Source organism: Dendrobates tinctorius, unplaced genomic scaffold (genome assembly GCF_039654945.1).
Source record: "Dendrobates tinctorius isolate UK_male_01 unplaced genomic scaffold, ASM3965494v1 ptg000134l, whole genome shotgun sequence".
NCBI classification, from domain to species: Eukaryota; Metazoa; Chordata; class Amphibia; order Anura; family Dendrobatidae; genus Dendrobates; species Dendrobates tinctorius.
The window spans coordinates 11,632,237-11,648,845 of record NW_027361802.1 but is presented as its reverse complement, the minus strand read 5'-3'; the positions used below and the strand labels follow the sequence as shown (position 1 = coordinate 11,648,845).

General features: G+C 39.4%; 1 protein-coding gene across 1 annotated transcript in view; it reads left to right on the top strand.

Annotated features, from left to right (window-relative positions):
• TRPM3 (transient receptor potential cation channel subfamily M member 3) overlaps nt 1–16,609 on the top strand; it is a 710,253-nt gene that overhangs the window by 449,493 nt on the left and 244,151 nt on the right. Inside the window, exon 13 of the mRNA XM_073543729.1 lies at nt 15,490–15,630. Coding sequence (XP_073399830.1) covers nt 15,490–15,630 — 141 coding nt within the window. The remainder of the gene's footprint in view (nt 1–15,489; nt 15,631–16,609) is intronic.

Genomic DNA, 16,609 nt, shown 5'->3' with positions numbered 1-16,609 from the left:
ATACATACTACATGCTACATACATACCACATACATACTACATACATACTACATGCTACATACATACTACATATATACTACATGCATGCTACATACATACTGCATGCTACATACATACTACATACATACTACATGCTACATACATACCACATATATACTACATACATACATACTACATACAATACATTCATACAATACATACATAGACATACAGTACATATAACATAGAGTAACATACTTACCAATACTTGTCACATTGTTCCCCGAAGCCATTGTCTTTTACGGAATAAATATTAACATAACAAACCACAAAAATACTCACCCACGATCCGAAGCAGTCCACGAGTGTGTCCCACGACGATCTTGGGTAGAGAACTGCAGCATCAGCTGTTGCTGCCGTTCTCTACGGGCTGCAGGAATCCAATGACGAAAGGTAGGTATCCTTCCGCACTGTATTCCTCCGCCACTTAAAAAAAAAAGTCCCTAGTCTCACTTTATGCCATTGCTGCGTGGGAATTTCCCACACAGCAATGGCATAAAGTGAGACTAGGGACTTTTTTTTTTAAGTGGCGGAGGAATACAGTGCGGAAGGATACCTACCTTCCGTCATTGGATTCCTGCAGCCCGTAGAGAACGGCAGAAACAGCTGATGCTGCAGTTCTCTACCCAAGATCGTCGTGGGACACACTCGTGGACTGCTTCGGATCGTGGGTGAGTATTTTTGTGGTTTGTTATGTTAATATTTATTCCGTAAAAGACAATGGCTTCGGGGAACAATGTGACAAGTATTGGTAAGTATGTTACTCTATGTTATATGTACTGTATGTCTATGTATGTATTGTATGAATGTATTGTATGTAGTATGTATGTAGTATATATGTGGTATGTATGTAGCATGTAGTATGTATGTAGTATGTATGTAGCATGCATGTAGCATGCAGTATGTATGTAGCATGCATGTAGTATATATGTAGTATGTATGTAGCATGTAGTAAGTATGTAGTATGTATGTGGTATGTATGTAGCATGTAGTATGTATGTAGCATGCATGTAGTATGTATGTAGTATGTATGTAGTATATATGTAGTATGTATGTAGCATGTAGTATGTATGTAGCATGCATGTAGTATGTATGTAGTATGTATGTGGTATGTATGTAGCATGTAGTATGTATGTAGCATGCATGTAGTATGTATGTAGTATGTATGTAGTATATATGTAGTATGTATGTAGCATGTAGTATGTATGTAGCATGCATGTAGTATATATGTAGTATGTATGTATGTAGCATGTAGTATGTATGTAGCATGTAGTATGTATGTAGCATGTAGTATGTATGTAGCATGCATGTAGTATGTATGTAGTATGTATGTAGTATGTATGTAGCATGCATGTAGTATATATGTGTTATGTATGTAGTATGTATGTATATATGTGGTATGTATGTAGTATGTATGTAGTATGTATGTAGTATGTATGTGGTATGCATGTAGTATGTATGTAGCATGTAGTATGTATGTAGCATGCATGTAGTATGTATGTAGTATTTATTTATTTATTTATTTTTTTTTTTTTTTTTTTAACATTTAACACATTAGCCGGATGATGGGACTACTACTGTCCCATCATTGGCTAATGTGTCAATCACTGTCATGGTAGCAGGCATCGCCAGATGGGACTTGTAGTCCCATCGGACGATGCTTGCACAGACCCCCGGACATCAGCACAGCCCCCCGGCAGGCCGGTACAGACCCCCACAGGGTGCGCAGACCACCGGCAGGCCGGCACAGCCCCCCGGCAGGCCGGTACAGACCCCCACAGGGTGCACAGACCACCGGCAGGCCGGCACAGCCCCCCGGCAGGCCGGTACAGACCCCGGGCAGTCCACACAGCCCCCCCGGCAGGCCGGCACAGCCCCCCGGCAGGCCGGCAGAGACCCCCGGAAGGCCCGAAATGACGGCGCATCATGATGCGCGCACACACCGCGCATCATGATGACGTCAGGCTGTCAATCAACTGAACTTCCGATTCCGATGCCGACTTCCGATATTGAAAAAATATCGGAAGTCGGTATCGGAATTCCGATACAGCAAGTATCGGCCGATACCCGATACTTGCGGTATCGGAATGCTCAACACTAGTAGTGACGTCATTGTCTGTCAAATATTTTTGCAAAGTTTGTAGTCAATAGTTGTATTTAGCAACTTGACTATTTTTCTATCAGAAAAAAATTAATGACTAATACATAAATTAATTCCAAATATATCCATATAACAATTCTTATTGTCCAAAGGGTAATAATATGCTTTTAGAGAATAGGATACGGAGAGCACCACTAAAACATACTAGAGTTAGGGGTTCGCCTAAATCATGCTAGTAAGCAATGGATAGAGAAGAAGAAACAAGATGCATGCTTACAAAATTGGGAACACCCAAAATTTGGTAAAAAATATATAATTTTTATTATTAGCATCAACACATGCAGCAAGACAGACTAATAAAAACATTTAAAAAAACAAAACATGGTTGAATATCTAGTTATGCCTATATTATGGCAATAACTAACCTTCACTAAATTCAATCAGCAGTACACCAATATATAGCTCCAGTAAAAAATAACATGGATTTTTAGAAAACAGGATACCAATAAGAACAAATACTGTATACAAGTGCTTCTCACAAATTAGAATATCAAAAAGTTAATTTATTTCAGTTCTTCAATGCAAAAAGTGAAAGTGGTTATTTCTGTTAATGTTGATGATTATGGCTTAGAGCCAATGAAAACCCAAAAATCATTATCTCAGTAAATTAGAATAATTAACAGAAAATACCTTCAAAGGCTTCCTAAGCATTTAAAAAGGTCCCTTAGTCTGTTTCAGTAGGCTCCACAATCATGGGGAAGACTGCTGACTTGACAGATGTCCAGGATGCAGTCATTGACACTCCTCAAGGAGGGTAAACCACAATAGGTTATAGCTAAAGAAGCTGGCTGTTCACAGAGTTCTGTATCCAAGCGCATTAATGGAAAGTTGAGTGGAAGGGAAAAAGTGTGGTAGAAAAAGGTGCACAAGCAACCAGGATAACTGCAGCCGTGAAAGGATTGTTAATAAAAGGGCAGTTTTCTCTACAGCTGATAGTGAGTCTGGTTAGTGCTCAGGTATTGAGGTAGGATGGGGAATCATCCATCTTTCAGACATTAGTTACTAGTGCGATAGATTGAGTACATCAGTTGCTGGTATGGTAGGACTTGCCGTCTCCGGGAGGGCTGCATCCACGGTATCTGCAGACCCTGGTATTAGGTTAGATGATGCAGCCTTAGGAGAGGTATATGTTTGTTTCGATGGCCCATCAAAAGCAAGAGACCAGGCAAAAAATTTGGAAGCATGTGGAAATTTTTTCTTTATTCCCCTTGGCAAAATTTAACCTTGACAAAGTGGAGACAGATGAGAGTAAGAAAGAGGATGAAAAAAGGTGGAATAGGTTAATAACCCATACCTTTTTCAAATTGGTTGCAGGTGTTTGCAATTTTAGTTAGTGTAATAGGGGAAAAGACTCCCCAGAATTGTTCAGAGTTGTTCTGATATATGGATCCTACTGGTGAAGCCTATAGGCTTTTTGTGGCTGTGCTTGGTTTCATTACGACAAGCAATTTAGACAGAGAAAGACTGTGAGACCAGGTCTACGGTGGGACCATAGGATTATAGCAATATGGATGAGCCTCATGGCCCATTCTGCTCCACAGCCTTTTCATTCAGGTGCTGGGGGTTCAACCACAGGGTCGTCACCTTCAGCCAACCAGAGGCCAGAAAGTTGCTTGAAGTTTAGCAACAGCCAGTGCTGATATGACACAAGCTGCTGTTTTAAACACGAATGCTCCTTTTGTGGAGGGAATCATGCACAGGAAAAATGCTTCAAAAGGGCAAAGTGACGTAACAGTGTCAATAACCAGAAAAGGGGAGACACTAGTGAACATCGAGGTGATGCTGCCGCATCTAAGAGCTTATCCGGATAGATTGTCGGTTGAATTGTTGCAAGATGGTTTTAAGTTTGGTTTTAGGATACCGTTTGAGTCAGATGCACCATTGTTTCACCTAAAGAACCTTAAGTCTCCATGCCTCCACCCATCAGTGGTGGTGGACAAACTGAACAAGGAGGTGGCCCTGGGGTCCTTTTAAGGAACCGCCATGGTCTCACCTGTAGGTCTCTCCATTCTGGAAAAGGAACCCAACAAATTTTGCTTGATGCATCATTTATCGTACTCGGTGGGTTTATCAGTAAATTATGGGATTCGAAAGAATGTATATGCTGTGTCATATGTTTCATTTCACAAGGCAGTCGATTGGTTGCGTAAATGTGGGTGGGGAGCACTTATGGCCAAGAAGGACATTAAAGTCGCCTTTCGCCTGTTACCGGTATGTCCGGATTGCCTTCATATTTTGGGCTGTATATGGATTGAATAATTTTATGTGGAATACTGTTTGGCAATGGGTTGTTCAATTCATATGCACATTTTGAAACCTTTTATATGTTTGTAGAATGGGTAATTAGACAGCATTCGGGCCAACAGTCAGTGCTGCATTACCTGGACAATTTCTTGTGTCTGGATCCAGCTGATTCTACAGCATGTTCGATCCTCCTGCATACAGTTGAACAGATGGCAAGGAATTTGGGGATTCCTTTAGCTCCAGAGAAAATGGAGGGTTCAGTGACAGTGATGTGTTTCTTGTGTATTGAAGTGGATTCAATGTCTATGGAATGCTGAATACCTATGGGTAAGGTGCGAGATTTGATGGCGAAAGTTCAGATTGCATTAGAAAGTAAAATGGAGAGGTTGAGGCAGCTCCAATCCCTTCTAGGCAAATTAAATTTTGCATGCCACATGCCAATGGGACAGATTTTTTGCAGAAGGTTGGCCAGGGTGACGACAGGTGTGCATAATCCGGCTCATTTTATACGGTTATCGGCTAGTCACAAAGCTGATTTTAAGAGTTTGGTCATCATTTTGGAACAATATACTGGTCGGTCAGTTATGATGGAAGAATGGGTCGATAGCTTGGAGTTTGAGTTGTTTACAGATGCATCGGGTTTGCAGAGCATTGACGTCTATTTTCAGGGTAGATGGTTTGCAGATTTATGGCCAGAGGAATGGAGAACAAAGAGACTGACATGTAATATGGCATTGTTAGTGCTATTTCCCATGGTGGTAACAATTGAAGTTTAGGGAGAACTGTTTCATAATAAGAGGGTTACATTTTGCTGTGATAACGTAGCGGAGGTACAGGTGATTTACAGTCTGTCGGCATGTTTCCCCGGTGGTCAATCGGTCCAGACATCTAGTGTTGTGAAGCTTGGAATTGGATTCATGGTTACCGGCTAAGCATGTGCCAGATTTAAAAAATTGTATGGCTGAATCCATTTCTCGCTTTCAGCGGGATCAATTTTGTTCACTGGCTCCCGGCGCGAAGCAGTACGCCACCCCCTTCCTAGATCATCTATGGAGCCTGGCCTTCAAATAGCTTGGGAGTTAATGGTACAATCAATAGGAGAAGTCACAAGAATAAGCTATGAGGCGGCTTGGAAAGAATGGTTGGGTTTCTATGAAAGGTTGAGTAGTGATGGTAAGAGTGGCGATTTTCTTCCACTGTTGCTGTACTTTATTGGAGACAAACTCTCACAGCAGGTGTCTAATTCTGCATTATTGAAAAAGATGGCAGGTATGTCCTTCTGGTTTAGAATATAGGGTTTTAACAATGTTTCAAAGGTATTTATAGTTCAACCTGTTGTCCTAACCCAGACCAATTCTGATACAGCACAGTATGTCATAACGGTAAGTGATGACCCTGCTCACTCATGTCATTCCTCTGTGACCCCAGGCATGCTCCTCTGATTGTCATCTCTTCCCGAATCTTCTGTGGTTGACAGTCGGTGGGTGTCTCCTAAGCCTGGGGCAGAAAGGGCTGGGTCCTGACTCTCGACAGGCATCTTCTGGGGCTTGATAGGCATAGGGTGAACATTCTGGTCTTGACCGGCATAGTTTGGAACTCCAAGTCTTGACTGGCGTAGTCAGGCCATTGTATATCAAAGGGCGTCATCTGGACCTTGTCTGGTGATGACCGGCACAATGGTGGAGTGTGCTCTCTCCGCTATCACCTGTTATGCTGGTCTCAGCACTGTCCCTGGTCTGTGTCTACTTAGCTCTTCTTGTTGGTGCGAAATCCTCCTGCTGTTTTGACGTGCATGGCTTTTACAGTATATCCAGGAACTCTGTAATGCAAAGCACCTGACCAGTTCCTGCACAAGTACTAATTCCCCTTGGTATCTTACTTTATCCCTGTTCATATTACCTTGTTAGTCTGGTTGGTGTAATATGATACACTACTACTCCCCTCTTCCCTGGGTGGGGGAAGGGTACAGACTGAGGGCAGATTCAGGAGCTAAGGCAAGGTATGTTGCCCTGGCACCTTCACCATTAGAAGTAATCCTGGGAACAGGATGAGCTAGGGTGCCCCTAGCTTTAGGGACAGGGAAAGAGCCCCTGCCTGGTCCCGGGACACACAATGACAAATCATGAGATTGTCCCATTCACCTGAACCAACTATATTCACATGAATGGAACAATTTTTCAGATGCAGAATTTTCTCCAATAAAATCTGCAGTGTGGGAACTTACACTTAAGCGCTGATTTCATGCATATTGCAGAACATGCAATTAAATAAATTAAAATGTATTAAATTAAAGGACCTAAATTATATTGACTAAAACATCCATTAGATCGTGAAACTGAAGCTATTTCATTTGTTTTCAGATGTAATTTGAAGCTTTTATCATCAGATTTAATTTCTTTCAAATACATTTTTAAAGATTTCTACATGTACATCCATTTGTAAGACTAATTGATATTACATATGTCACAAATAGGATCGTTCGAGAGCATAGGGTTTTAGCCACCTGGTATACATTTATAGAAATGGATAAAAAGTGGTTGACTCTATGGTTTTCATAATAATAAAAGCTGACATAATATTCTCTATCCCCATAATTCCAAATATTTCCATTTCTACGTTTTGGCAGGGTTGTAGAGCAGGTGCAATAAGCACTTAAAGGTCAGAGATAAATATTTGTTGACCACATAGTAGTTTCCTAAAGCTTTGTATTTCTCTTACTGTACACCATTAATATTTGTAGAGAATTTCAGAGGCAGAGATGACAAGAAAAGCAGAATAGTATAGAAAACACTGAGTGCCATCTTGTGGAAACAGTGCAAGCACACAGTTCTAGTACAAAAAGTACAAAAGTCCTATAAGGGACTGATTTTGGAACAAACATTATACAACCAATAATTTTAATACATAAAATTGGAAAAATAAGATTACTAACTTTAAAGAATTTTAGACATTTATCAGTGCACTTGTGCCCAAACTTTTGCGTAATGTACACTAAATTTAATAATGTTATATACCATGTAATGCATTATTTATAGTAACTACTCCAAAATTTAAAAATGAGGAGAAAATGGAGTGTGGTTAATCTTTTGCCATAAAGTACAATTTATTTATGAATGCATTTGTAAATTAAAAAGTCACGTATTCTAAACAGGTCATAGCTGCCCTAAATGTACAGGTGCTTCTCACAAAATTAGAATATCACCAAAAAGTTAACTTATTTCATGTCTTCAATACAAAAAGTGAAACTCATATATTATATAAAGTCATTACAAACAGAGTGATCTATTTCACGTGTTTATTTCTGTTAATGTTGATGATTATGGCTTACAGCCAATGAAAACCCAAAAGTCATTATCTCAGTATATTAGAATACTTTATAACACCAGCTTGAAAAATGATTTTAAAATCCGAAATGTTGGCCTACGGAAATGTATGTTCAGTTAAGACACTCAATACTTTGTCGAGGCTCCTTTTGCATCAATTAGTGCATCAATGCAGCATGTCATGGAGGCCATCAGCCATCTGTTAACAGAACATATGGGATCATGTACTATAAACCTTCTGGATCCATTGTTTTCCAATGAGGTTTTGACAGCACCCTGGAGATTTTCTAACTCTTCCAGGAATCCTAGAGGTCTCTCTTCTATCCAGCAGCTGTGAGCAATTATGCTGTTGGTTTTTGGTAATAGAAGCCACTGGGATGCCAACCTCACCTGAAACAAGGGGGAATTGGCATCTGACATTTTATATTCCTTAGTCAGGATATTTAGATACAGAAAGAAGGAAATAGAGTCAAAACGGATATTTTTGTCTCAGGTATGGGAAAGTCTGCTCATGAATGTACATTATATTCACAGAGGGGTTTTTTGTCATAAAATACAACTGATTTCTTCTCTGTATTATTTGTGCATTTCGCTATTGTAGGAACTTATCCACATATGACAGATATGTTCAATAAAAACATATCTGATCACCTGTTTTTTGCTGCCCAACCCACAGTTGAATTCCTGTCCATACTGTGAGTTCAACTCAACCACCTTACTAATGTTTCAGTTTCTGTCTATAACGTAAGTTGCCCAGTACTATGGACGTACCCCTTCAGAGTTGTGGTTGTGATATTGTGTTGTATCAGTACCACAAAGTGCAAAGAGATTTTAAGTTATTCCGCAATAGATTCTCTGTGGTTGGTCAGGATATGATCTCTATGGCCTGACTGAAGATTCATAGTGGAAAGGTAAGCTAGAGCCTAACTCTTTACTGGGGACCGAATGAGAACAGCAGACCTGGTGACATGTTCCTTGTTACACAAGTAAGGGAGTGCGATCCCAACAGCAGTCACTTCACAGGCTACATACAGAGGGCAGAGTATTTGGAAAGTTCCTGCTAAATCCTATGATAAGATTTCTCTACTTTTAATCACTTAGTATGGTCCATTGCAAAGAAATTACTTAGCAGTAAGGCTGAATACTTAACAAAGAGGTTGGCTGCTTTATGTATCATTTTTTACATATGTTCAGGAACTAGAAATATAGTCAACTTACTAATGTACAGAATCACAAAACTCAAGATAAAAAGCGGACGGCACTGCTGTTACCGTGTGACTTCAAATGATGTGCGGCATACAGAAGCCCAGCAGCTGGGAATCTCGGGTGCCAGACCTGGAAACAGTCAATCCTAGGAATCCATGCAAAGAGAAGAGGTCGCACTTATCGAGATGGAAGTTTCACTGATTTATTGACATATCATGAACATGTCAAGTCGGGGGAGTGACATAAGGAGTGCAAGAAAGGCTGACAACGGCCGTTTCGCGCTGCTCGAGCGCTTCAACGGGTCCGTGAAACTTCCATCTCGATGAGTGCGACCTCTTCTCTTTGCATGGATTACTAATGTACAGCCATTTAAAGTTTTGCAAAGTTTTATCATTCCAGACCAGTGAGACACACTCTCTTCTTAGCATAGTTCATTTCTCACAACAGCACCTCTGTTTCTGTAAAATGAAAGGTCATTAATGCTCGGTCGTATAATACAGCGCATCCTTTAGCAACCTCCATTTTAACACCCAGCGCCTGCACTATTTGTCCAGTACCTACATAAGCACAGATATGGCAGATATACTGGAAATTAGCCCGTACAGTGTGTGTTTCAAAGGAAGTTGCTAATGGATGCTTTGCATCCAATGACCCTCATTGAAAAGACATTTTCTAGATGGGAGGAGCAGGCTTTTGGGGAAAAGACTTTGCTAGTTAAGGGGCAATTGCATCCATACACAATTCCGACTTATACTGTAAGGTGCCCTTGAACCCCCATTTACCGGACGGAGGTCAAAAAATGTGTCGGCAAACCTTTGATTTAAAGGAAAATGTAGGAAATTGCACTTTCCTACCCAAAGAGCTACTACAAAGAAACATGTATCACATAGTATATGTTCCTTTACAATGAGTCCCTATGGTGAACGGGTGCCCCGGATGAGCCCACTGTCGGAAGCATTTCTTCTCAGCCTACGTGCCTGACAATGAACACAAACATAGCATTCACCTAGCCTAATAATACAGATGAATAATACAGATGAAAAGGGCGGCACGGTGGCTCAGTAGTTAGCACTGCAGCCTTGCCTTGGAGTCCTGGGTTCAAATCCCACCAAGGACAACAAATGCAAGGAGTTTGTGTGTTCTCCTGGTATTTGCGTGGATTTCCTCCAGGTACTCCGGTTTCCTCCTACATTCCAAAGACATACTGATAGGGAATTTAGATTGTGAGCCCCAATGGGGACAGTGATGATAATATGTGCAAAACTGTAAAGCGCTGCGGAATATGTTAGCGCTATATAAAAATAAAGATTATTATTATTATTAAACCTCTTCTCACTGTATACTAATGAGATGATTATATACCTATTTTAATAGAGTTGTGCTCAAAAGTTTACATACCCCGGCAGAATTTTTGCTTTCCTGGCCTATTTTCAGAGAATACGAATAATAACACCAAAACTTTTTCTCCACTAATGGATAGTGGTTTGGTGAAGCCATTTATGGTCAAACTACTGTGTTTTCTCTTTTTAAATCATAATGACAACCCAAAACATCCAAATGACCCTGATCAAAAGTTCACATACCCTGCTGATAACATGAACAGAAGTTGACACAAATGGGTTTGAAGGGCTACTAAAGGTAACTTCCTCACCTGTGACCTGTTTGCTTGTAATCAGTGTGTGTGCATAAAAGCTGAGTGAGTTTCTGGGATCTAGACAAATTTTTGCATCTTTCATCCAGCCACTGACGTTTCTGGATGGTGAGTCATGGGGAAAGCAAAAGAATTGTCAATGGATCTACGGGAAAAGGTAGTTGAACTGAAGATATCCAAGGAATTGATAATGCCAGTCAGCAGCGTTCAAACTGTGATTAACAAATGGAAAATCAGGGGCTCTGTAAAAACAAAACCAGCGTCAGGTAGACCAACAAAAATTTTGTCCATAACTGCCAGTAAAATTGTTCAGGATGCAAAGAAAAACCCACAAATAACATCAGCTGAAATACTGGACCCTCTGAAAACTGGCAGTGTGGTTGTTTCAAGATGCACAATAAGGAGGCACTTGAAGAAAAATGGGCTGCATGGTTGAGTCGCCAGAAGAAAGCAATTACTGCACAAATGCCACAAAGTATCTTGCCTACAATACGCAAAACAACACCGAGACAAGCCTCAAAACTTCTGAAACAAGGTAATTTGTATTAATGAGACCAAAATTGAAATTTTTGGCCACAATCTAAAACGTTACATTTGGAGAGAGATCAACAAGGCCTGTGATGAAAGGAACAACATTCCTACTGTAAAGCACGGAGGTGGATTGCTGATGTTTTGGGGATGAATGAGCTACAAAGGCACAGGAAACTTGGTCAAAGTTGAAGGAAAGATGAATGCAGCACATTATCAGCAAATACTGGAGGCAAATTTGTAATCATCAGCCCAAAAGCTGCGCATGGGACGTACTTGGATGTTCAAACATGACAACGATTCAAAACACAAGGCCAAGTCAACATGTCATTTGCTACAGCAGAACAAAGTGAAGGTTCTGGAGTGGTCATCTCAGTCTTCTGACCTCAATATTATTGATACAATCTGGGAAGATCTCAAGTGCGCAGTTCATGCTAGACAAACCTGGAATTTACAATAACTAGAAGCTTTTTGCCAAGTAGAGTGGGCAGCTTTACTATCTGAGAAAATAAAGAACCTCATCCACAACAACCACAAAAGACTTCAAGCTGTAGTTGATGTTAGAGAAGGTAATTTGTGGTATTAATAAATGGGGTATGTGAACTTTTAATCAGGGTCATTTGGATGTGTTGGGTTGTCATTATGATTTAAAAAAGAGAAAACAAAGAAGTAAACAAAGTAGACAATAAATGGCTTCACCCAACCACTAACCATGAGTGGAGAAAAAGTTTTGGTGTTATCAATCATAATCTCTGAAAAAAGGCCAAGAAAGCAAAAATTCTGCCTGGGTTTGCAAACTTTAAAGCACAACTGTACATATGTAAATATTATATATATGGCGGCCAACCCCGTTAAGGAAGTTTTTCCATTTTATTAACTTCTGACACACAACACAAGATAAATGACCTCAAAGGAAAGTGTTCTAGAACTGATTTTGAAAAGCTGTCTTGAACATGATGTCGTATCTGTGGGTAGCATGTTCTAAAGCAGGATGATCTGAGCAGATTATTCTATCATCCTGCAGCAATACATTTAGAATATCTGATCTCATGAGACTCACGTCCAGCTGACAGTCTCAGCCTGTATGATCTTAGGAGAAAGGATGGCAGTCATTTGGTCACTCACTCCATTGAACACACAGGGAGTAGGGATTTTTTTAGGGCTCCTCCTGCTTTATAACTTGCTGCCTATATATTGGGAAACCTGTCATTAGATGCATGATGCCCAAACCATGGGCAACATATAGGCTTGACTTACTTTGGAACTCTGGTTCATTTCATAAAATACATGGTTTAGAGTCGGCCAGTGACCATATGAAGAGTCCACCACCTTCTCCCAGCACAAACCAGTTGAATGATAGGTTTCTCCCAAGTGCGTACAAAGGGAGAGATCTGTCATTGACATCTGACAATTAACTGGAGTGGGACGAGGAGAAGTCATCAGGGGACCAGATGAGACTTATCTAATGTATTTTCTGAAATTCTCCTACGTTTAAGAGTAGAATTTACCCTGATGCAATTGTGCAGCCAATATCTGATTCATGCTGCCCATGACAGGTTCCCCTTAATATGAAAGCTTTTTTAATGTGGATATGAACTGTGGGACCAATTCCAATGTAACCTCAGTGCCAACTTTAGTGACCATTGATAGACCAAACAACAATGCCAGGAGCTACTATGCTGGAAAGAACCTTCTGAACCTTCTAGAAATTACAGTTTCCAAGTTCCTCATTTACTGCGTGCTAATATTGGGTCACTAACAAATTATCAGTTACTGACAGATCTTTTTGTGAAATGTATTCATTAAAAGTGGATGCTATGCCATCTGTATGTACACTAAATGGACAAGTATTGGGACACCCCCACATTACACCTACATACCATTATAAATCTATAGGCAGGAATAAGGAGTTTATACCTCCTTTGCATCTATAATAGCTTCCATTCTTTAGGAAGAGTTTCTACTAGATTTTGGAGTGTGCCTGTTGGAATCTTTGCCCATTAATCCAGAAAAAATTTGTAAGGTCAGACAGTGATGTTGGACGATTGGGCTGCTTGGCTTATAATCTTCGTTCTAGTTATTCCCAAAGGTGTTAGGTTTGAGATCATGGTTTTGTGAAGGCCAATTAAGTTCTTCCACACCAAACTCACCGAACCATGTCTTATGGACCTTGCTATGTGCACTTAGGAAAAGTAAAGTAGGAAAAGAAAAGGGCCTTTCACAAACTGTTACCATAAAGCATATAATTATCCAAAAGGCCTTGTTATGCTTAAGAATTAATATTTCCCTTCACAAAAACTAAGGGGTTTAGGACAACCTTTGAAAAAGACTCATATGTTGAAAAACCAATGAAATCAGGAAGGTGACATTCTTCTGCTACTCACCAAGTCCACGCTCACCTATTGGACTGCCAAAAAGAGGTGTGATTTGTCCCCCCACAGAACATGCTTCCACTACTTCAAAGTCCAGTGGTACTGTGATTTACACTACTACATCCAACTTTGGCATTGTGCTTGGTGATGTAAGGTTTGTATGCAACTTCTCAGTCATGGAAACTCATGCCATGAAGCTCCTGGTGCACAGTTTTTGTGCTGATGTTAATGGCAGAGGAGTACGGTAACTGTAGTTGTAAAGTAAGAAGAACAATGGTGACTTTCATACACTATGGGCCTCAGTACTCAGCGACCCCATTCTGTAACTTAACATGTTGTTCCACTTCATGACTGGGTTGCTTTGGTTCGTAGACATTTCTACTTTTTAATAATTCCACTCAAAGTTGATGGTGAAATATTTAGGAGTGAAGAAATTTCACGAACTGATGTTACATTGGTAGCATTGTACTACAGGACCATAGTAGTATCAGTGAGCACATTAGAAAGTCCTATTCTTTCCTAAAAGTAAGAAAGGAAGCCATAATGGCCATGGGCTGGATTTTATACATCTGTGGTAACGGGTAATCAGAGAAAGCGCAACCAAATCAAAATTAAAGAAATCAATAACCAATCTTTATTATAATCATGATATATACGTGTAAACTGATAAAAGAATGCCTTAAATGCGAGGGACATGTTAGCTAAGGACCCTATTAAACATCAATTGCCTATGGAGCAGCATAATTAATGACAGTCAATACTGGTATAGACCAAAAAATATCTATTATCAAAAAAGACTCCTAATTATAAAGTGCCAGTGCATAAATAAACCAAAAATAAGGCAAGCCAAACCCGAATAGGAAGGCAAAAAAAGGGGCTATGTGGACAGATATCCTAGTACAAATATAAGTTCATAATAATGACTAGTATTAAAGTATACTGTGAGTAATTATCTCAAATATTTAGCTGCTGTACAATAGTAAACATAGGCACAAAGCCCTAAGTAGGCAACTTAGAAAATGATGCAGGGTCCGAGCCGTGTCCCTCCACCCCGATGCGCGTTTTGTCAACACTTCCTCAGGGGGCGCCAAAACTTCCACAATTGGTTATTGATTTCTTTAATTTAGTTTTGGTTGTGCTTTCTCTGATTACCCTTTATAACTCCTTAATTCGAGTGCTTTGGGATTTCAGATGGGTTTACATGTATTGTTGAGCACCATATCATTGGATCCTTTTCTATTGATTCTATCTGAGGTAATGGGACTAAGTGAAAAACCTAAATTCTATAATTAAGAATTACATCCAATACTTTTGTCCATATAGTACATGTACATATGTAAATAATCTTACATCTCATCAAGTCTCTTGTGTGCATATCAGCCTGATGAAGGGACATAAGCAGTCCCGAAAGCTTGCTTTGTAACAACATTCACTATTATTTGTTAGCCATTAAAAGGTATCATACCCACAAGACTCCTATTTTGTTTCTCTCACTGAGAGCACTTTATATATCTTGTGTCATACACAAACAGTATATTAGGAATTTGGAGTACAAGACATGATCAAGTGTTATTATTGTATTAGATAAGTATTTAATAATTTGTTGTGACATTTTGTGTCATTGTACCCGCAACACCAATGTCTACAGGAAGCCGTTTAGCTGGTTGACAGCATTTGTGGGCTAGTAAATCGGGTAAAAATTTGTAAACATCTGTAATGTTCATCCATTACTGCATCTTCTTATTTCATTTATGTCTTCTTTCCAAGCGAGAATATCCAGGTTTCGGTTGGATCTATTTTAAGGTGAATTACATAGCCTAATATATTTCATTTCTTTCCATACATTTCAATTCACTTACCTAATTTTTTGCTACAATACCTGGTAGTTGTCTCTTTATAAACATTGTTGTCACTCCTAGTTATTTTGTATGTGTTCCTCCATTTTTGTGCGTGCCTTTTTCACAGGGAAACCTACCTCCAGACTACAGGATAAGTTTGATCGATATAGGACTTGTTATTGAGTATCTAATGGGAGGAGCGTACCGCTGTAATTACACCAGGAAAAGATTTCGAACTCTGTATCACAATTTATTTGGACCAAAAAGGGTATGTGTGTAGTCCAGATATATTTTTAAAATATCTTGTATATTGTACATTCATGCATACAGTTTCAGGATTTTTTTTCTGTAACACCTGGTAGGCTCCTATACTAAGAAAGAAGGGAAATATCCAGCTCCACACGAAAATAGATTTTCAAATTTATTCCAATGAAGACAATATATGGATCAGCTCCAGGACTGCATCAGCTCACACAGGAGCGACATAAGTGACGCGTTTCGATCGCTACATGCGATCTTTATCAAAGCTACCATATCAAAATCACACACAGGTTAAAAAGGAGCAAAAACCAATCCTGAGTCTAATACAAGTCACATGATTGGAAGGTCCTGTTCTAACAATACAATAAGAACAAACAACGAATTTATAAAAGGTACCTCAATATTGCACATAAAATATACAAAAAGGGACCACATAAATATAGAAAATATCCATAGTAGAAAATATTTACAATTCTATCAAGATTGGTACAATTGCATATATATAATCATGAATCATATGACTACAAAGGCTCATCTCACCAACGCATACATCTTTTAGCGGTATCACATATAATTGTCAAGATTCATGAGAAAAACATGCAAACAAGAAAATACAAAAATAAAAAACATTATTAACCCCTTCTCTACCAAGGGTGGTTTGCACGTTAACTCCCGGGCCAATTTTTACAATTCTGACCACTGTCCCTTTATGAGGTAATAACTCTGAAACACTTCCATGGATCCCGGTGATTCTGACACTGTTTTCTCGTGACATATTGTACTTCATGTTAGTGGTAAAATTTCATTCAAATAACTTGCGTTTATTTGTGAAAAAAATGGAAATTTGGTGAAAATTTTTAAAATTTTGCAATTTTCCAACTTTGAATTTTTATGCCCTTAAATCACAGAGATGCGGCACACAAAAAACTTAATTAATAACATTTCCCACATGTTTACTTTACATCAGCACAATTTTGGAACCAAAA